The sequence below is a fragment of the Arvicanthis niloticus genome, chromosome 17, assembly GCF_011762505.2.
Source record: "Arvicanthis niloticus isolate mArvNil1 chromosome 17, mArvNil1.pat.X, whole genome shotgun sequence".
Classification (NCBI taxonomy): domain Eukaryota; kingdom Metazoa; phylum Chordata; class Mammalia; order Rodentia; family Muridae; genus Arvicanthis; species Arvicanthis niloticus.
This window is the reverse complement of record NC_047674.1, coordinates 15,127,944-15,150,507: the sequence shown is the minus strand read 5'-3', so window position 1 is coordinate 15,150,507 and position 22,564 is coordinate 15,127,944. Positions and strand designations below refer to the sequence as shown.

The window sequence follows — 22,564 nt, the reverse complement described above, 5'->3', positions numbered from 1 at the left end:
AAGTAAGACATGCCCCAGGCTGCCATGATATGCAAAGAAACAAGAGCCACTCTGGGGTTTCCAAAGACCTCCCTCAGGAAGACCATTGTCTGTTCCTGAAAGACAGAGATGGCCTTAGAGGCTGTGAATGAAGAGTGTCCAACTCAGACTTGTGTTCAGGAAGGACCACTCTGGATGTTAGGTAAGTTCTAAGTCACCACCTCCAGCAAGTGCTGGAAAACTGTCACGTGCTGTCCTTCTCTGTGTCCCATCCCTGGCTAGCAGTCTCCCTTATAAGACTCTCTGTTACCAGTTAAGCTTTGGCTTGTCTTGAAGTTCATCCTTAGGTCACCAGGGCTGGGCCCCGGCTCTACAAACTCTTCTAGCTACACAAAAAGGAATGAACTCTTCTAGCTCTTGAAGGTACCTGATACCCGTTGTGACATGGTGGCATCTTGTAGATTGCAGGAAATGAGACGGGGTCAGAGGAGGGAAGTAAGACTGGTGTGGCCTTGGGCTTGGCTGCTGAGGAGAAAGCCTGCCCTCTGAGAGGAGGTTATGGCTAACTCTGAAATACATTTCCCACTGTGATCAGCTTAGTTTTCATGTCTAGTCATGAGCACACACTCCTTTTTATAAATAAAGATACATAAGGAATTGAAAAGGGCATCCAGAGGTATGCCTGTAAAGGAGAGAGTACTACACCAGGCCAGTGAGTTGTATCTTTAGAACAGAGCTCCAAGGGACAACCTAACTGACATTGAGTTGCTCCATATGTTCAGCACAAAATGGACCAAGAGAGGTATCCCAAGACAACTTAGGATACCAAGACCCAACACAGTGCAACTGAGCTCCTGAGTCCCAGGCTAGGTGGCTTAGTGTTTCCAAGCCACAGATTTCTTGTATCTTTGATAGCACTGCCAGGGAAGAATCTTGGACAGTGTCTTTCGGGCCTTCTGGCCCAGTTGCAGGGTTGTCTGTGTGGGATAAAGGTGCAAACAGGAGGCTAATGGAGCCAAGTGTACACCCTTCAGTTCCACTGGCTGCCACAAACCACCATGAGATGGATTCGTGACAGTGTAAGAGTTGATCTGCCCAGTTTCTTTCAGTCTGATTCCCCTATTCACAAACCCTACTTGATGCTACTGGCTTTCTCTACAGGAGGAGATGGGGGAGGAAGGATTGGGGCATTTGCTGTGTCCCTCCAATAGCACTCACTCTTGTAGGGCTTGGGTGCTGTAAATTTGTAATGGGTTGGTCCTGGGGAGGATCCACTCTGCTGGCAGGGTTAATCCCATTTAAAGGCCTTATCTTTGAGCACTGGGTGGTGAACAGTGAGATCTGCCAGCAGGGATGCTGGGTGTCACAGTCAGTGTTCTATTGCTGTGAAGAGACGTCATGACCAAGACAACACTTATAAAAGAAAGCCTCTAGTTGGGGCTTGCTAAGGGTCTCAGAAGTTTAGTCCTGCATTATGGCAGGAAGCATGGTGGGCATGCAGGCAGACATGGTGCTGGAGAAGTAGCTGAGAGTTCTACATTAATATTTATAGGCAGCAGGAGAGGAGAGAGCCACTGGGTCTGGCTTGGACTTCTGAAACCTCAAAGCCCAGCCCTAAGTGACACACTTCTTTCAACAAGTCCATACCTCTCAATACTTCCCAGTAGTACAATTTCCTTGATGACCAAGCATTCAAATATATGAGCCTGGAGGGGGAGCATTCTTATTCAAACCACCACACTTGATGCAGGGCATCCTAGGTGTAACCAGCCGCCCAGCAGGCACTGCCTTCTGTGGCTGACCCTGCTTGTTTGACACTCACCTTTTTCCCTTTCTTTGCCCGGGGTAGGATTTCCATCTCTTTGTTCACAGCCAGCTTAAGGTTTTTCAGTTCCTGTCTCATGAGTTCATCCACCTAGGAGAGAATGCAAGGGACATATGCTGCATTCACGTGACTTTGAATTGCCTTGTGTGTCCTCGGGGTAAAGTCTTGGCTTGCTCATCAGTTTGGAAACCATGAAAAGTGTAGTCATTGCAGCAAATGACTCCCCCATCCCCTTACTGGAGGTAAGCATAGCCATACCTGAACCCTTATCTCCATTTCTAATTCTTTTCGTTTTTCCTCCTTGATCAGTTCTGGGTCATAGTCCTGAGGGAAATTCCAAGATTCATCTTTATTCATCCACATGTCTATAAGCCACAGGGACAGAGAAAAAAGAAATGGACAAAAAAAATTACATTCAATATCTAGGTTAATGAGGGCTGTTACTCTAATCTGTACATACACCAATCTGTCCTGTTTCCAGAACAGGGATTTGAATAAAGAAGCTGAAGCATGAGTAGGATTCATAGACCTGTTATATGATATCAGGGAGGGAGGGATGGAAGGAGGGAAGGAGGGAGGGAGGGAGGGAGAGAGAGAGAGAGAGAGAGAGAGAGAGAGAAAAGTATCAGGTAAGGACATGGTTGTGGTTGGCTTTGTCAGCTTGCTACACCCTAGAATCTCCAGAGCACAGAGCCTCAGTTGAGAAATTGTCTAGACCAGGAATTGTGATGTGCCATTTTGGGGAGGTCTGAGCCAAGAGCCCTTGGAAAGAAATAGCTTCAGGAAGACATGGACACAAAGGTCTAGTTTCTAAACTGTGTGTCAGGCCTGCAAGCTATACACCCCAACCCAGTGGCTACATGCACAAGTGAGGTGCTCCCACTTTACTTCCTAGGCAAACTCTGAGGTCGGCAGATGTTGTCAGGAACAGAACCTGGATAGATTCCAGCACCAGTGAGGAGGGCTTTCACTCACCTCCCCTATGTCCTGCCTGAGAAAGATGAGGGCTGAGCTGGGTGTGGTTATCAGAGTCTCCATCTTACCACAATATAGTCTTCACAACCAAGATATGTGGGTAAGCCTGTGGGTGATGTCAGAGGGGAGGCAGGTGCTTGAAATTGCAGAATGTGGACTTACAAGAAACATAAAAAAGTTCTATTTCCAACTATTGTATTTGTCATAGATCTAGTTCTTCCATGTACCCTCCCCTAGACAGGGCAGCTGTGTGAGAAGTGCCTCAATAACTGGGTCCAGAGCACAGGGTGGATGCTGGAGTCAGGAGGGCGCATGAATGGTACCACTGGGAGGAAGCTAGTTTGACAGTGGTGAGAGAGCTGAAGTTCAGGGTGTATCATCATCTGGTCTGAGAGGGGACAGGTGTGGGGTAGTTTCCTATGAGAAGTTGTTGGTCAGTGAAGCCCCATAGATCCCATGAAAGCAACACAGGCTATGACCATTACTTTTGGCTGCTCATCATAACCATACGGTTAAGACTCTATTGCTAAAGACATATAGAAAGAAAGCTGGCATGCACCAGGAAGCTTGCTCCCTGCTGGCTAGATTTCATAAAGCCAGAAGGTGCTATGCAGCTGCTGGGGAAGAAAAGCCATACACAGTCTTACCTAGAGTTGAACCCTGCAAGCTTCGAGGCAGGATGTGCTCACTGCTGTACCACTGGCATTACCACTGTGGGGTAACCAACCACTTTCTGATTGGATTTGAGGACTGCTCTACAGAAAGGAATTTATGCCTAAAACTGTAAACCCATGGCCATGGAAGCCATAGGCCCTAGTGGGAACCCGTTACTGTTGTCTTGATAAGTAGACATGTTGTCAAACTGCCTTCTAAGTGTTTATGTCTATACCCAGAGATCAGGGCTACCCTTAACTCTGGTGAGAAGCATCTGTCTGGAATGAGCAGCCATTAATGGGCAAAGTGCTAATAAGTGCTGTTGAGTGCTTATCTCCAAACAGGCTATCTATACCAATCTCACCAAGGCTCAGGGAACATTTCGGACAAAGGAAAGAATGTGAGAGCAGGAAGATGCGGAGGAGAGCTATGAAATTCTGGCTTCTGGACAAGACATGACCATTGTACCTGAGATGCCAAATCCTTTAAGTTCAGACTCCATTTCAGAAAACCTGACCTAAGTTTAAACTCAGGTAAACAAACAGGCTGGTACCTAGCATTAGTCTCCAGGTTGCCCCCCACCCCAACAAAACCCAAGCCTAGCTCCAGTCTCTAGGCTAATCCCTAACAAGACCAGTGTCTCCAGGTTACACTCTCAATAAGAACAGTGTCTCTAGGTTATCGCCCCAACAAACCTGCACCTCAAGTTTACAAGCCCACTCCCTGCCTAATGACTACCAATGCAGAGGGGAGCAGAAGTTAAGTTTATGATATGACTCCCAGCACCAGCCAATTATGTTAAAGGCCACAGGAGCTTTCCAATTAGATGCTTGCACACATACTCGCTGCTTGCTGCTTACTATAAAGAGTTGCCCTGATAGACATTAGGGGCTCCACCACCACCAAAACTGTCCTGCATGATGGTGGTGCACTGGAAGGGCCAGAGCTAGCTCGAATAGAATAAAGACCCTGCTGTGAGTTACATCAAATCAGTTTCTGTCTGTTTTTTTTTTTTTTGGGGGGGGGGGATCACTAACATTTCCTTGGTACTATACACCCATGAGTTCACAGCACCTGCACAAGATCAAACCAGTCAGCATTTCAGCATGGGTGGGGAAGGGGCTCATTAAGCCCCACTAAGCTAATAGATGCATAGCTAAGGATCTGTTGGAAGTTTATGGCTGCTCGGGGGTGTCGTTTTCCTTTGGGGTACTACTGCTGTGGTCACCCATGGTCTGGTGGATGTTTCCACACCATGTACATGTGGGAAGCACTACTGACTCAGTAGAATACATAAAAAAGAGAAACATGAGGGTGAGAGGGAATGTGGTGAGGGATTCAGGGAAAGAGGGAGAGGGGAGCTGGGAGTCGCTATGATCAAAACACATTTTATACATATATGGAAACTGTCAAGGAGTAAATAAAAATATTTTTAATTGTTGCAGGATATTTGATCACACTGTGAACCCCAAGACTGTGTTATCTAGTGAAAAGCCCTGTTTCTGGTTGTGGAGTGGCTTAGCACTTAACACATACACCTTTAATCCCTCTGGCTGGAATACAGACACACATTTAGTAGACACCTTTAATCTCAAACAATGAAGGTAAAGTTAGTTTGTAGAAGGAAGTAGCCATGTCTGAAAATGATGTCTAATTGAGTGGCAGATAAAGTGATGAATCAGAGAAAGATTTGACAGAATAGGATGTGCCCAACTCTCATGAGAAGAGAGAGGAAAGGGAAGCTACTTAAGGGAGAGACAGCTGATACAGGAAAGAGAGAGTATAGTATAGGAACAAGGTAGAGTTTGTGGAGAGCAGTACAGTAGAGAGGGAGAGGGAGGCAGTTTTATGGGGACAGTTGTTCAGAGACAGATTGAAGAGTGAATAAGCTAGTCACAGGTGAAGACAGAATGAGCCAGAGAATGAAAAGGAGCCAGAAGATTAGAACAGATTGGCAGAAATAGTTTGAGGTCAAGCACAGCAGTTAAGGAGAAGCCTGGAGGAGCCAGATTGAATCAGTCACCTGGGGGAGGAGTTTGAGCCAGAACGGCTGAGTTGAACCAGCCAGCCAGAGTTCAGAAAGAACAAGGAAGGGTGAGTTTATTCAGCAGCAAGTCTCAGAGGCTGAAAACATTCTAGGTCTACATTAGACTGTACAGAGGCTAGAAGCTTCCAGGACCAGGTCTAGGTTAGCAGACTGAGGCAGTAAGCCTCTCAGACGACAATTACAACAAGAGAATAAAAGTTGCATTTACACTTCAGAAGCTCATCTCCTGAAATACACAGTATTCTAAATGTAGGGCTTCCAGACACCCCCTTTTCTGAAACAAGGTCTCACAATGTAGTCCAATCTTGCCTTGACCTAGGTCTTCTATTTTAGCCTTCTAAGTTGACAGGATTGATTGTCGTGCCTGCCCCGCTGGCTTCCTTCTATGTGTTAAAAAGAAATCTTAGGTTTCCCCTTGATGATAGTAAAAATCTTCAAATGTTATAAAGATGTGCCATTTCCTAATGATGGCCTGACAGGTTTCCAGCTCGCAGCATTTGATAAGTTTTCAACTACCACACAGTTTACCTGTGACATTAAGACATCAGAGAACAAAGTTGCTTTGCTATTTACAGGGACCCACTTCTTGGTGTTGCTAGAGAGACTCCCCCAGCTCTGAGAACAAGGCTTTCTGTAATAGTAGGAGCGTGGAATACTTAGCAGGGAGGGAGCCACAACTCCCTGTATTCCTGTAACATTCACAGTGACACAGTCACACACTGGAGTCTCTGCTTTACAATACAGCGCCTCACAAGGAGCCCTCTGATCTCCCCTCTAGAAGGTCTCAGTGGGCAGAGTTTGCCATGGAAATGTTGCTTTCTCATGACACTTCTGCACGGGGCACTTCTCAATCCCTTCAGGAATTTCATGGGCATTTGTAAATGCAGGAAGCTGCTTGGGACCCTCAGAGGGCACTTGGTGCCCTCACTCTCCTGCAGCCAGAAAGAGCTTTTTATTCCAAGACTGTGAAAAGCAGGCCAGGGCCCTTTCACATGGAAGGGAGGGGAGGGCAGCATGGTGAAGAGGGCTGGAGGGGGCTTAATCTTAGTGATTAAGATGCTAATGTTTTATTTGAGAAGGCAAAACCTTTGGTTTTAATGAAAGGGATTCAAGGATGAAGAGATCCCTATTTAAGTTACTGAAGACCTGGAAGATGATAGCCAAGGCCTCCAGCTGACAGACACTTGAGGCTCCTCCCTGCTTCCTTGGATTTCATGCAAACAGACTGTGCCCATTAGATTGTGGTGATTAAGGCAGGGGTATTGCAGGTTGCAAGACCTGGCTTCCCATGGGAATGCCAAATCTCCTCCACCCCCCACCTCCTCGGCCACCCAAAATTCAGTTTTGCTTTTTTTTTTTTTTTTTTTTTTCTTTTCAAACATTAAACATTCACACACTGCTTGCAAGAGAGTGTTAAAAAGACAGTGAAAATGAAATTCTTGTGCCATCTGCCTCCGGGTCACACCGTCTGATAACGTATCCATACTCCCTCACTCACGAGGAAAAAGTAAATTCAGTGTTAATTATGGTGCCGCTTCCAGAGCAAGTAGGTGACAGGTCCTGCCTTTTGGGACTTAGGCCCCATTGCGGGGGAAACCACACACCCATTGCTTGGCATCTGAGGTGGGTACAAAGGGACAAAGTGGGGTGCAGGTGGAGAGGAGACTGCCACTCTGTAGAGGCCCCTAGGGAGGCCTTCTTGGCACAAGGCCTGAGGGACGAGCATTGTGAGCAAGAGGAGCAGGTGGCACACAGCTGCTGTGAGATGCGCTGGGCATGCTAGGACAAGAGAGGTGTCAGCGGGGCCTGAGAGGTGGCCTTGGGAGCTCCTTCAGCCGGTGCATGCATTGCTGCCTCTATTCTGTGCTCTCTAGTAAGTTCAGACTGGCACTTCTGAGTGCCTAGTGTTCTGAGGGAAGATTTCTCCCCTGGCGTATCTTCCTCTGCCTTCCTTTTCTCTGAGAAGTTGTGTGAGTAGGGAAGAAGTCAGGCTTTCCAAATTTTGAAGGTGAGCAGGGGCACGGTGCCCTGTACTGGGGTCCTTCCTGCTCAGGAGATCTTGGGTGGTTGTAAAGGAGAGTGGAGAAAGCAAGAGTGTAGCTGGCTGTGAGCAGAGGCCAGGGAGGCCTACCATGGTTGTGAGGGTCTGGAGGGCTCCCAGGAGAGGGCCCAGGAGAAAATGAATGTGGCAATACTCTGTGTGGAAACCATCCCGACAGCTCGTGGGAGACAATGAACACATAGCACAAACAAGTTGGCATAGAGGCCAATGTGAGGAGCCGTATTCGCCATTATAAGATGGCGCTGGCTTCTGCTTCCTGGTTCTTCACGGAAGCTTTACTTGAGAATGCGCCTGCGCATGGTGCGAAAACTGAGTATGACAATTGGATGAAAGATTTGAGCCAATTAGGGATCTGCACGTCTCCCAAAGCTCTATTTAAGCAGCGGGCTTTCTGAGCTCGGCGTCCTTCCCCTTTTCTCCATCTTGAAGAGCTGTTCAATAAATGCTGTCAGAAGAATCCTGAGTGTTGTGTGCTCCTTATCGGCGAGGCTGTGCGCTACAGGCCAAGAGACAAGACTGGGTAATGCAGTGTCTTGCCAATCACCATTCTTGTATACATGCACACCCATACACCAGTGGAACCCCAGTCAGGCTGGGACTTGCAGGGTGGATTGCTGAAGGTCCTGACTGTGCTTGGGACTCATCTCTGCTTTCATCCTTATTCACAGAACTGCCTGGCTTGGGCCCTCCCATCTGCCGCTGCTGCAACACTCGAAGCCCTGTAGGCATGCTGATGACTGATGTCATTTTGGGGTCTTCAGATCAGTATCACATCCAACATGGTGGAGACAATCAGTTTGCCAAGTGAGTATACAAGTGGACGGGTGTTTTTGATAGCAACTCTTCTGCTCCATTGCATGTAAATGTCTGGATAAAATCTCAAACTTTAAACAGCAGGCTTCCCAGTGGTCCTTCCTAACAAGAGACTGTGTTCATTTTCTGCTTCCTATGAAGACTCAATGACATGGCACAGAAAGCATTTGTCTGCATGCTTTGGGTACCCAATAAATGTTGCGTGATCTCTTTGACTTTCTTCCTCCTCAATGGTGCCAAAAGCTAACAGCATCATGGTCATCTCTGAATCTTTAAGAGTCCCTGCCTCTAGTTGTCTGATAGCAGGTTCCTGCTAGAATATATTTAGCATAGCAAATATTATATTTTAGTTTATATTATACTATAACTATAATAAAGTTGTTATTAAGGATATAACTCAATTTACTGGGATAAACACATTGGATCAACATTAAACGTGTACATCTCCATCCATCCATCCATCCATCCATCCATCCATCCATCCATTCATCCATCCATCTATCCATCTATCCATCCATCCATCCATCCATCCATCCATCCATCCATCCATCTACTTAACTACCTATCTACCTATCTCTATTATCTATCTATCCATCAGTCTATCAGTTCATCCATCCATCCATCCATCCATCCATCCATCCATCCATCCATCCCTCTCTCTCATCTATCTATCCATTAAGCTACCTACCTACCTACCTACCTACCTACTTGATTCATTGTTGTCCAGATCCCACTCAGACTGAGGAGGAGGTCCACAATTGACTGACATTTGAAGAATTTTTTTCTTTATATCATTATTACACTGCTCAGAAATTTCTACAACAAAATTATGGGCCAGGGTCACACTGGCCAATCATCTGCTGTTAAGATTTATCCCAAGGGTATGGTGAAACTAAGGAGTTGGATAACAGTCCTGGCAAATTATGATGAAGATCTCTGAAAGGGCAGAGCCCATCCGCTGACACACGCTGCCAGGTTCTTGCTACGCTAATGGAATTGAACCATAGACAAAGCAATTGTCAGAACTGAGACGGGTCTTGGTCTGAGAGGATTAAGATTTGTACATATGGAATTCATTTCCTTAATGTAATTCCTTTCTTCATGCCACTAAGCAAGAGCATGGTCAGCTGAGGGGTGCAAAGCCAGGGAAAGTTATAGAACATTTCCAGCCTGTGCGTGTGTGTTTCACCTCAGTTTTCTTAGTTTCATTTCTATTGCTGTGACAAATACCCCAACCCCCCCCCCCCCAAAGCCCACAACTTAGGGAATGAGGGTTTATTTGGCTACAGTCCATCAGTGTAGGGAAGTCAAAGGAGGGGCTCAGATGAACAGTCCCGATATATCCAGTCAAGAGCAGGGAGAAAAAAGTTACCCATACTACCTTACTGTCACCCAGCAAGCCCTCTATACTCATACAGTCCAAGGCTTCAAGCCAGTGAAATGGCTTTTCTCACATCAATGAACATAATTGAGACAATCCCCCACAGACACGCCCATGGGCTGACTTCATCCAGACAATTCTTTGAGAGTCTCCTGGGTAATTTTGGGTTGTGCCAAGTTGACAATGAAAACCTACCTATGCTGGTTAGTTTATTTTTATTTTTATGTTTTTTTTACTAGCTTAACATAAACTAGAGTCATCTGGGAAACTTAGTTTTAAAAATGCGTCCATCAGGTTGGCCTGTAGCCAAATCTAGGTGGACATTTCTTGATTAATGTGGGAGGGCCCAGCCCACTGTGGGCGGCGCTATCCCTGGACAGGTGGTACTATTAAAAGAAAGCATGTTGAAGCAGCCATTAGGAGCAAGCCAGTAAGCAGTGCTCCTACATGGTCTCTGCTTCAGCTCCTCCCTCCAGGTTCCTGCCTTGAGGACTGGCCTGACTTCCCATCATGGCAGACTATAAAAGCTGGAATCAGCTCTTTCTTTCCAAGGTTGTTTTTGTTAAACTAGGACAGTAGCCATACAACAATGCTATGCTCTTAGGAACCATAAGAAGCTGGAAAGGGACAGTTTTTTTGCTGGATTTATACAACACAGTTTAAACCATACTTGACCACTTAAAGACCTGTTGACCTACTAGAACCTGGGCACACTTAACAGATAGGGAGACCCCTGGAGTACCATGCATTCTCCAGAACTAACCTTTGTATAAGCTATTTCCTTCCTCCATCAACTGAAGGAAAAGACTTGGTGACATCTTCCACTCTTCATCTTCTTCCTGTTTAGAGCAGAATAATATTCATGTTAATTACAGGTGCAATTTATATGTTAAGACTAAACAGCAAAAGGCACACATGTCGTGGCTGACAAGACTGGAGGTCTCACCCTGTCCACAAGAGACATTCCTTTGCTAGTGACCCACCAGCACTGGAAGCATGAATGGCCAGGCTACTGAGACATCAGTAGGACAGGTGCTATCTCTGCATGGTGGCTTTCTCACAATTCACAGGCCAGGTTTGGGTCCCGCCTTGTAAAGACTCGCTCAATGCTGTCTGAATGCTGCACCCTCAGCTTGGATCCTGTCTGTATCTCTTCCCAGTGTCCCCATAGCCAAGCTTTAAGCTTCTCTTCACCGTTGGCTTCTGGGCTTCTGTGTGTACAAGTGCTCTCCTTGTTTTTCATTTATCCTGTTCCTGAGCCTGGGAATTAGCCACGGCCACTTTCTACCTGGGAATGAACTGCCTTCCTTTACAAAGTCAGGACCTGGAGAACTTGGAGTCATGAGTTCCCACTTCGGAGAGCCCAAACATGTTGCCCTTGGTGTCTTCCATCAATTCCTATTGAGACAGGAGACTGCCGTCTGCCAGCTGTGTGGTGGCTAGCTCTGCCCTGAGCCCCTCTGTCCCTCCATCCTGGTTGTAAGAACTAGCCCTGCAGACTCTCATTTGATGTTTCTATCATATCAATAGTTTCTGGTGACAAATGCCATGGCTATTGTTACTGTGAAAAAGGATCAAAGGAAGCCTGCTGGTCACTGGGACCACAAAGAGTCCCCAGAGCTTCCTACATGTGCTTAGCACCAACGTTAGAGAGGACTGCTTGCTGTCATGAGACTCTCTTCACTGTGGATGCTGTGAGGTCCCCAGACACTAGATAACTGACAGCCCTTCTTTTTCTGGGCTCTGTGTTGGCCTCCGTGGTGGCACTCACCACTGTGTGTCCAGACTCCCTGGAGACCACATGACCTTTGTACCTCCGATCCCCACAGCTTTCCCTCCTTGCTTTCATAGGCAAATGGGCACCAAACCTCACCTGTTTGCACTTCCTGAGATCTTTCTGTTTTCTTATCTCAGTCATCCCCGTTAGTATGAAACAGTGGGCACAGGCATACAGGTATGTGTGTGTGCAGGAGAGGGCGGAGGGGGGAAACGAGAAATCCACACAGACAAGCAGAGAGGAAAAAAGTCGAGCCAAAAGGAAGAGCCTCAGAAGGCCCCAGAGGTGAACTCTGCACAGACCCTGGCCTTGGCCGAAGGGCAGGGCAGCAGAGGTGAATGGTTGCCAGGACTCTGCTTTGGCTGGAACAGGCATAGGAACACTGCAGGGGAGGCTTTCCCCCTAATAAGGGATCTGTTTCTCTGTGCATATTATGGACTATCAGTGTGCTTGCCATTGCTGCTCTGGGCTGAGCATGGCAAGGATACGATCTCTCACATGCTTCTTGCTCTGTCTGAAACCAATGCGTAGCTCTGTATGCAACAGGTGTTTGAGGCAGAGACATAAAAGCAAAACTGGAGGCCTGCTTTTATTTCTACAACAAAGTTCAAGTTCTCAAGGGCAAAACCCATTATGAGACTGTTTTGGAAAACATCTAATCCTGGTGATTTTAAAGAGAGAACATGAGACATTCCCATGACATAATAGGGTCTGGCTTTCCATGCAGTAATGACATAATTGACAGTTACATGAGCTGCCTTCTTATTGGAGGGGAAAGTGCAGCATGAAGCTTTTGCTTCCCCCTCGAAATGCATTTCTTTCTTTGACAAAGAGCCTTCAGCTTCATTGAGCAACCCCTTCTTTGGCTGCTGTTCTAAGCATTCGGTATATCACTTCTTCGAATGGGTACTAGACTTTCCTCCAGGAAGTTTGAATGTGCCATCTTAATCCTAAGGGCATTCAGTTCCCCTGAATCTTTACTTGGATAGGGAAATATGGAAACTTTCTGGCCATGACCCTGCTATTCTCAACCCAGCCAAGTGGCTGGAGATTGAGTGCTGGGCTCTTGTGGGAAAAATGAGTGTCATGCATACAGCTTGTTCAGCATTGAGCTTGGGAAGGCAAAGGCCAGGTGGGTGAGAGGTGAGAACCTGGTCTTAGTTTTACACAGACACAGACACAGACACAGACACAGACACAGACACAGACACAGACACAGACACAGACACAGACACAGACACAGACACAGACACACACACACACACACACACACACACACACACGCTTTAAAAATACATTTATTTCTCTTTCAGAAGAGATAGAAGAGGGAGTTGGCTCATGAATCTGAGTTCTTAGCCTCTTCCACTCCAGGCCAGGAAGGTCACACTTCTTGTCCATTGTACTTTGCGTGACCCCTGTCTCATGTTATCATTTGATGACTTAGCAAGCTTGTTTTTGCCACCCAATAAGCCTGGTGCTTCCAGGTGAGGAGTGTGAGCCCTTGCGTTTCTTCAGAGCTATTCAAAAGTCTCTCAGGACCTGTTTGGTTTACACGCTGTCCACCATGCCAAATTGCTGGCTCCCCTGAAGGCATTAACACTCCTCTTTGGATCCTCTTGCTGCACCTCGGCAGAACGCTACCCCCACAGCACCGTGCAAAATCTAAAACTCGAAGGAAGAAGGCTACCCTCATTGCTCTTTGCCAAAGGAACTGATCATTGTTCTTTGCTGTTTGCCTGCATGTGTGCCACCTGTCCATCATACCTCAATGCCAAAAAGTTCCAGGTTCTACCAGCTGAATAGGTGCAACACGTCACGTCACGTCACGTCACTTCTGATTCTTACTTTGTTGGCAAACTTCATCTGCACTGCCCCACCCTCAATATACACACACATACTCCATACCCTGCCACCTCTTGTGGGTGACTAGGAGTGTTGTCTCCATGCTGTTGCTTTGGAAAAAACCCAAGGTCATCCTTCTGACAAAGGTTAAATGCACAATCATCAAGAAAACTGAGACAGATCTGGGTCACAGCACCATAGTGTTAGGTTTTGCATTTCAGATTCTATCAGCTCGGTTGCTGATTTTGTGTGGATGAGAAAAGCCTCCTCAAACCCTGACAGGCACGAACAACTCCAAGCCTCTGATGGATAGAACGTGACACTCAACTGCAAAATCAAAAATAGCTCTGACACACTGAACTATATATACATACATACATATATATATATATATATATGTGTGTGTACATTCAATATAAATATGGAATATTATATATGTACACATATAAATATAGTATAAAATAACAAACAATATGTATAATATATAATTTTATATTATGTATATATTATATATATAAATATTGAATAAATAGGAATATATATATTCCTATTTATTTAAGTTACTATGCTGTTAGGTGATGTTGGCACACTTTTATCTTAAAACACAGTTCCTAGCTGTCTTAGTCAGGGTTTCTATTACTGCAACAAAACACCATGACCAAAAAGCCAGTTGGGGAGGAAAGGGTTTATTTGGCTCACACTTCCAGATCACAGTCCATCATTGGAGGAAGTCAGGACAGGAACTCCAGCAGGGCTGGAACCTGGAGGCAGGAGCTGACACAGAGGCCTTAGAGGGTGCTGCTTACTGGTTTGCTTCCCATGGCTTACTCAGCCTGCTTTCCTTTAGAACCCAAGTGCCCAGGGATGGCACCACCCACAATGGTCTGGGCCCTCTCCCACTGAACACTAATTGAGAAAATGCCTTACAGCTGGATCTCATGGAGGCATTTCCTCAACTGAGGTTCCTTCCTCTGCTTACTCTAACTTGTGTCAAGCTGACATACAATGCCACCCAGGACACCAGCCAAGATTCTTATCATTCTGAGATGGCATCTACCTCTAGATCTTAGATCTAGAGAAGGGAAGATGTTCCACACCAGATGGTTTTTTTCCCCTACCCCAGGACACTGACCAAGGAGAGGAGGAGACCTGCAGCTGCCAACGGATCATCTCTCCCACCCTTCTCCAGTTTGAAAACCATTTTGGATGCATTTTATTATTTATATTATGCATATTTGTGTCTTGCCTGCATGTGTCTATGTATGTGTACCATGTGCGTGCCTGGTGCTTGCACAAGTTGGATGAGAGCATTGGATCCCTTAACACCAGAGTTATGAATGGTTGTGAGACGCTACATGGGTGCTGGGAACTAAACCCAGGTCCTCTGCAGCAGCAACAATTGCAACTACAGAGTCAACTCTCTAGCCTAGACCCTTCTTCAGTTTTTGAGGAGAGTCACCATTTTTAAGAAGCTTTTTAAAGAGACTTTGTCTCTGTTACATTCTTAGCTGTCTCTTCTCACAGCTGAGGGACAGAAAGCAACATTCTTTTATCCTTGCATACACGGGCACAGTTGGGCAGTTAAATATGGTCTTCATGCTGCTGGCTTTCTTCCTTGTCCCAGGACGTTTCTGCCCCTCATTGGTGTTATCTGAAGGTTTATGTGATGGTTACTCTTTGTTGCCAACCTAATTGGATTTGCAATCACCAAGGAAACAAGCCTTTTGGTGTGACCATGACAGAGTCCAGGAAGGTTTAAAAGAGCAGGGCATATATGCTCTGAATGTTGATAGCACCATCCCATGGCTGGGGACCAACTGTTCAATGTAGAACTCCATGGGCCAAGAGACGAGAGAAGATTGTGGCTAATCATGGCTGCATGATGCCATCAACCAAGAACTGTTAGGACTGATTATGCTGTGCAGGGGCCCAAAGGTCACTGGGAAGTCACGTTTTGTTCCAGTCAAAGCACTGACAACAATTTGCAGTGGTGTACTGTGTGGCTTTTACAAAGAGGGTGCAGTTGTACAATGGGCTCATTTCTCTGGTGTTCGTTCCTGAAGCCAGCATGAGGACCATGAGAGCCCAGCCAGATAAATGAGATTACTCTGCTGCTGACAGCATGTTTGCAGAAGTGGCTGTACATTGGTTAAAAAAAAAAATGACCTTCTGGCCTCAGTGGTCCCTCACAAAAGTATCCCTTTTGGAAATTGTTTTTTTCTCATGAAGGTATCTATCATGGAAGTATCCACTCATCCACCCCATAGAGGTGTTCACTCATGAAAGGATCCTCCATCCAGGTAGTCACTAATTCAGATAGTCTCTATGGAGGTGTCCCTCATTGAGGTGTCCCCAATGGAGGTATACCCCAGTGGAGGTGTCCCCCCAATGGAGATGTGCCTCCTGGATGTGTCCCCATGGAGGTGTTCCTCAGTGGAGGTGTCCCCCATGGAGGTGTCCCCAATGGAGGTATCTCTCCTGGAAGTGTCCCCATGGAGGTGTCCCCAGTGGAGGTGTCCCCAATGGAGGTATACCCCAGTGGAGGTGTCCCCAATGGAGGTGTCCCTCCTGGAAATGTCTCCATGGAGGTGTCCCTCAGTGGAGGTGTCCCCCATGGAGGTGTTCCCATAGAGTTGTCCCCCATGAAGGTATCCCCCAATGGAGTTATCCCCCAGTGGAGGTGTCCCCCATGGAGGTGTTCCCATAGAGGTGTCCCCATAGAGGTGTCCTCCAGTGGAAGTGTCCCCCAATAGAGGTGTCCCCCAGTGGAGGTGTCACCCATGGAGACATCCCCCAATGGAGGCATCACCCAGTGGAGGTCTCCCCCAGTGGAGGTGTCTCCCATGGAGGTGTCCCATCATGATGTTGTATGGGAGTAGGAACTCATTGTCTGAAATCCTAAACAGCTGTGATGACAAACCGAAAATCTCCTGAAAAGTCTTTCTTTAAACGGTGAGAATTCATTAAACATCCAATATATCATGAGGTAGTTTGTGAGTATCTTCTTCCAGCTGCAGCTTGCTATTTCATTGTTACTTTTATTTTGGTTTTTAAGCATTTTTTTTCCACTTTACATCTTGATTGCTGCCCCTCCTTACCCCTCACCATTTCACTTTTAAAAATCCTCCTTGTCAGCTCATTCATGTTGCAAGAGGTTTTGAATTTGATGGAGCCCAGCTTGTCAGGCATAGAAGGGATTCTCCTCTCCTGTTTTCCTGGATGTACATGCAACCATCTCCTGGAGTAAATGCTCGTTGCCTACACTGTATCGATGATTTTCAAAGGTGCTGTTGAGGCATACTCTCAGTCTCAGTGGTATGTATGTATGTATGTATGTATGTATGTTCTGAGACAGGGTTTCTCAGGCTTTCGCCTTGGCCTGAGAGCCGAGCAAAGACAGAGTGAAGAAAAAAGAGAATCAGTCTTGTAAAATTCTCACACGCTCCTTACCTTCACTGTCTTTTCTTTTGGGATGACCTTCTTCTCCTTCTCCTTTTTGCTTTTTTTGGTCTTACCCTCCTTGTCTTCTTTCTTCTTTTTCTTCTTAAATTTTTCTTCCTCCTCTTGGGTGGCTATGATATCCTCAATAACCTACGGAAAAGACCAAAACCATCATAGCACCTCACACGCACCAGTCAGGAGGAGGACTGTTTCTCCGTCCTGTTGGGCTCCATACCTGCTCTGCTCTCCTGCTTGAAGGTGTCACCTATGCTGAGGAGGATGAATGGGGGTCTCTCTCCATAGCTCCATACTTTTCAGGGGTTGCATTGACACTCCAAGAGGCCATGCTTCCCTCAGCTGGCCAGCGACACGCATGCATGGCAGCTCTGTTACACTCAGTACTCTGGTAATCCAACCTGAGGGCTGCTTTGTTTTCTACCTGAACTCTGTGTGTGTGTGTGTGTGTGTGTGTGTGTGTGTGTGTGTGTGTGTGTGAGAGAGAGAGAGAGAGAGAGAGAGAGAGAGAGAGAGAGAGAGAGCATTCCTGCTGCGAGGGGGCCCTGGAGGGCCATCTATAGCAAACTTGGTTGTCATAGCACACCTCAAGGCAAGGTGTTTGTTTTAGATGCATCACCTTCATGCCAAGGGCAAGAGCCAGTCACACACACACACACACACACACACACACACACACACACACACGTTAAACATGTGTGCATGCATATGGAAGCTAGAGTTTTTCAAGCCTTTGCTCACCTCAGTAGGCTGCTAACAAATAATGTTTTAATCTGGCAGAGCTGGGTATCCTCAGTTATCTATTTTCTGACTAAAGAATAGCCCTCACCCTCACCCTCTCTGCCCTTGGAGGCTCCAACAAATAATGCTATACTATTAGAATATTTTGATCAATTATGTCTCTAGGATGATGTTTGGTAGAGCTGGGGGTTTGTGATACTGATCATTCCTACCTGAGTCCTCCCTTCCCTGCCCCTGTTGTCTAGCCTGTGACTCTCGGCACACAGTCATTTTTGAGTTTATCCCAGGCGTTGCATCTTGATGACGGTTTGCTGCTCTCAATGGCTTTTGTGGTGTTTTCTCTCTACAGGTGTTTGCACACACAGATCTGCTGCTCTGCACACTAATAGTATAAGGCTCCTCTTTCAGCCCTCATTATTCAGTTCCTCAGTCATTCTTGTTGCTTCTCTGTATATAAGACACATCTGCAGTAGGCAATTCCTTGCCTGTTCCAATTTCTGTGTCTTTGCCCTTTGTCTTGACTGAGAGTGCACAGTTCATATAGTATAGTGTCTAATAATGGTGGTGGAACGACCATTCGTGTGTGTTTCTACCATTAGTGGAACTATTTCTCATGAACTTAATTAGGCATGACATTGGGTTTCAAACCAAGATGGAAATACGTTGTTATGTTAAAGAAGGCTACATATATTTCAATTCTATTTTTCATTGAGAATTTCATGCGTGCGTGTAAAGTGTTTTGATCAGGCCCATCCTCTATGCTTTCCCTCTCCAATATCTCCCCTATCCCCTCAACTATTTCCTCCTAACTCCATGTGCTTGCTCCTTAAAATAGACAAACAGACAAACAGAAAAAGACAGACAGACAGACAGAGGCAGACATTGTCTCTACTTGGTGCTTCCTGCATGTATGTGAGTGGATGTAGGACCATTGGCTGGAACATGGGCAGCCTTTTTAGGGGCCACATCACTGAAGAGACCTGACTCTCTCTTCCTCAGCAGCCACCAAGGGCAAGTTGCTCCTTAGCTGTGAATTCCTGAGCCTCCCCCCACCACCCCGCCCATGCCCCATGCTGGGATTTTTACTGGCTTGATCTTGTTCAGGTCTTGTATTTTCAGCCATAGGTGCTTTGATCTGCTGTCATGTCACTGTTTCTCTGTGGACATCCACTTCCCATGGCTCTTATAATCTTTCTACTCCTCCCACAGTTGAGCAGGTTATTGCTCGGTCTACCTAGCAGGATACTAGTTAGTATCCTAACTAGCAGGCTCTCCCTATGACCTATCCAGCCACGGGGTTCGGGCACAATCAACAGTATCAGGTACAAATTCTGTCTCGTGGAGCTAATCAGAAAATATCTGGTTACATCAAGAATATTCACGACACTATTACACCTGTGGGCATAACTTGCCAGACTAGTCAGTGTTGTGGTCCATGGGTTTCACAGCTGAGCGAGGTTGCTGAATACTTTTCTCTTTCAGTATTATAAATAGAACAACCTTCTGGCACTATAAAAGCTAGCCAGTGAAGATGAAACATCCAAGTCAGTACTACGTCGATTTCTTCATGTCCTGTGAGTCAAGTGTATAGTATCTACAGCAATAGCGTCTTACCATCAAGTTCTATAAGGTAATCAAGAGTATTAGCAATTACTTGTATTGTTTGACGGTGTCTTTGGAAACTTACTGACCAACAACTCAAAAGAGGATTTTATTTTTCAGCATCAGGGAGAGATGCCGAGTTTGGAGCCTCCATAACCATGTGATGAATTCATGCTCTTTTCTTGGGGTCACTTCCCATGATGCAGTGCAGTCACACATACCTTAAACTCAAAGTGTTGTCTCATTCTGAATTAACTGCCGTGGTTTACCACTTTAGCGTGCTGCTAGTTTTAGTATGTCAGTATCCCACCCTCCCCCACTTTGGCAGTGCTGGGAATTGAACTCAGGGCTTGATGGATGATCTCTCGTCTGTTCACACATGGTCTAGGCAGGAAGCTATGGCCTGATTGCCATCTCTAGACAGGTAGGCCCAGGCTGCAGACACAGCCTATGGTGGAATGTGGTCTGGAATGGCTGGTCTTTCCTCTCTCCATCATCTGTCATTTAATGTTAAGCTTCCCTGTGGTCCCCTTTGCTTTATTGGAATGTATTAACCAGATGCCCTTGGGTTTGTTTTTAGTTTGACTAGAGTCAACGCCTCGTTTTCATGTTTCTTGTGGACAACTGAGACATTCCACCAACATTCTTAATCCTGTAATCACTGCTCTCTAAACTATGGTGAAGCATGTTTGGCTGGATGCCCTGGTCTGACTTTCAAGATCCTGCTTGTTCCTAAAGACTTAGCTGCAGGGTCGAGACTGACACACACACACACACACACACACACACACACACACACACACACAGAGAGAGAGAGAGAGAGAGAGAGAGAGAGAGAGAGAGAGAGAGAGTAAAAAACATGAAGCTAATCCCTCAGGGCAGGGCCTGTTGAATTGCCAAATAACAGTGCTGGTATTACATGCATACAGTATTCTGGGGGAGGGCAGAGTATGTTCTGGAGGGATAAGAAAGATGATGGCCTCTGATACGTGCCTGTGGTGGTACATGCCTGTAACCCCAGTACTTAGAAAATAGAGTCAGGAGGATCTGAAGGTCAAAGTTATCCTTGATACATAATGAGTTTTCAGTAAGCCTGGGCTACAAAGACTATTTCAACACAGACACACAGACACACAGACACACAGACACACAGACACAGACACAGACACAGACACACACACACACACACACACACACACACACACACTTTGGTTTATGTAAGGGGTTGCTTTAAACAAGGCAGACATGAGCAAACTGTGGCAGGGGATAGTGAGGGATGGTAGTCTGGTCAGATCCACACAGCTTGATCACTTGTATACAGTTGTATACATACATACAAAAGCATACAGTTGTATGGCTTGTCTTCCTTTCTATCATGATAGTGCATAACAGCTATGCTGGAGTGTATCCATGCACAGCCTAAGGTCTTTACCATTTGTCCCTGTGTGAAAGAGGCTGCCATTTCTAGCTTTCAGCAACCTGCCTTGTTATTTTCTTTAGTATAAATTCTTCAAATGGTGTCTCTCAGGTGAAGAGAGTCCACACTGAAATTCTGCATGTCGGCTAGGTCCATGACCCTTTAATAAATGCCTTGCTAATGAATTCTCCCAGCCACAGTGTTTGAGAGTGACATTTTCCTACGTGTACACCAGACTTGTTTTCTAACTTAAAATTTTTATTTGTTGTGTGGATAAAGAGACACAGCAGAACTGTTTTTATACTGGAAACGTTTTTCCTTAAAAAAGTTCTGTTTGTATTTTTGATGTCTTTTCTACTGAGATGTTCAGAAGATTCATTATTTTCCAAGGACTCTTTAAATATGAATGAACTGCTCATCAGAGATGCCGCAAGCATTTTCCTTAGTTTTTCATGACTTACTTCACTTATGGTGGTTTCCTTTCAACTGCTTGAGTTTTATGCAGACAATTATACCAGTCTTTTCTCTTTATGACTTCTGCCTGTGGCAACATGCTTCCAAAATTATTCCTCACCCTTCTGATTATTAAATATTCTAGCAATTTCTTCTGTCTATTTGTGGTCTAATATTTTTACAGGTAAATATTCATGTAAAAAGGGATTTATTTTGTAAGTAAGAATCTACTAAATTCTGCCAAGCAGTGAGCAGACTTCGCTGTCCCTTTACCTGTTGGTCCATTCTCCCTTCTTTGAAAGACAGGATGACTGACTTCCAATTTGTGTTTGAATTGGCTTCTGAACCTTATTCTCATGTCGGCCTCTGTGGTTTGAATTTAAGAACCACAGTTTATTAACTGTGAGTTTGCCCAAGCTGACTGATCTTCCTGGGGTTGATTTACATGTGTTTTGCATAGCACATTTGATTTGCATGTGTTTTGCATAGCAGCTGGCACTGGATATTTTCTCAGTGAGTGAATGTGCCACTGTTGCTGCTGTCCTCTGCCTATTCTTTCTGTAATTCTATGTTGTCACCACCATTTTGGATTCTTTTACTAGATATTTTCAGAGATTTCCACATATTCTTCTATAAAATATGTTCGTCAATACAAAAATTATTTTGGTTTTAATAACATTGCATTAAGAGTGGGGACTAGTGGACAAAATACAATTCTATTATATTGAGTCTTCAGGGAAATGACCCATCAATCTTTGTTTAACTAAGGCTTCTCTTGCCTCCCCAGTAAAAGGTTTATCCATGTAATTCTGGAGAACTGTGTGTCTGTCAGTGTGATTTCATGTGGAGATTACAGCATCTTCTAAGAAGATAACCCATCATGTGAAAAAATAAACTGTCACTTAAAGCATTTATAAATGTCTGTTTTAAAATCTTACTGTATTTGCTAGAGTTGCCAAGGGAATGTTAATAGATCTGAGAGAAGTCAACTTAGAGCTAAGGAGAGCAGTCTGAGATTTAGGAAGACAGGAGAGAGCAACCTGAGATGTGGGGGGACAGGAGGGAGCATCTGAGATGTGGGGGGATGGGAGGGAGCATCTGAGATGTGGGGGACAGGAGGGAGCAGATGAGATGTTGGGGACAGGAGGGAACAGCCTGAGATGTGGGGGACAGGAGGGAACAGCCTGAGATGTGGGGGGACAGGAGGGAACAGCCTGAGATGTGGGGGGACAGGAGGGAGCAGCCTGAGATGTGTGTAGGGGGGCAGGAGGGAGCATCTGAGATGTGGGGGGACAGGAGGGAGCATCTGAGATGTGGGGGGACAGGAGGGAGCATCTGAGATGTGGGGGGACAGGAGGGAGCATCTGAGATGTGGGAGACAGGAGGGAGCATCTGAGATGTGGGGGGACAGGAGGGAGCATCTGAGATGTGGGGGACAGGAGGGAGCAGCCTGAGATGTGGGGGGACAGGAGGGAGCAGCCTGAGATGTGGGGGGGGGGCAGGAGGGAGCATCTGAGATGTGGGGGGACAGGAGGGAGCA

At 45.9% G+C, this 22,564-nt stretch overlaps 1 protein-coding gene across 2 annotated transcripts in view; it reads right to left on the bottom strand.

Moving 5' to 3' along the window:
• Positions 1-22,564, bottom strand: part of Drc11 (dynein regulatory complex subunit 11) — a 107,203-nt gene that overhangs the window by 38,294 nt on the left and 46,345 nt on the right. For both annotated transcript variants that reach the window (XM_034521801.1, XM_076914822.1), the window contains exons 8-11: positions 16,806-16,946; positions 10,500-10,575; positions 2,063-2,169; positions 1,802-1,894 (exon numbers count right to left, since the gene is read on the bottom strand). In XM_034521801.1, coding sequence (XP_034377692.1) covers positions 1,802-1,894; positions 2,063-2,169; positions 10,500-10,575; positions 16,806-16,946 — 417 coding nt within the window. The remainder of the gene's footprint in view (positions 1-1,801; positions 1,895-2,062; positions 2,170-10,499; positions 10,576-16,805; positions 16,947-22,564) is intronic.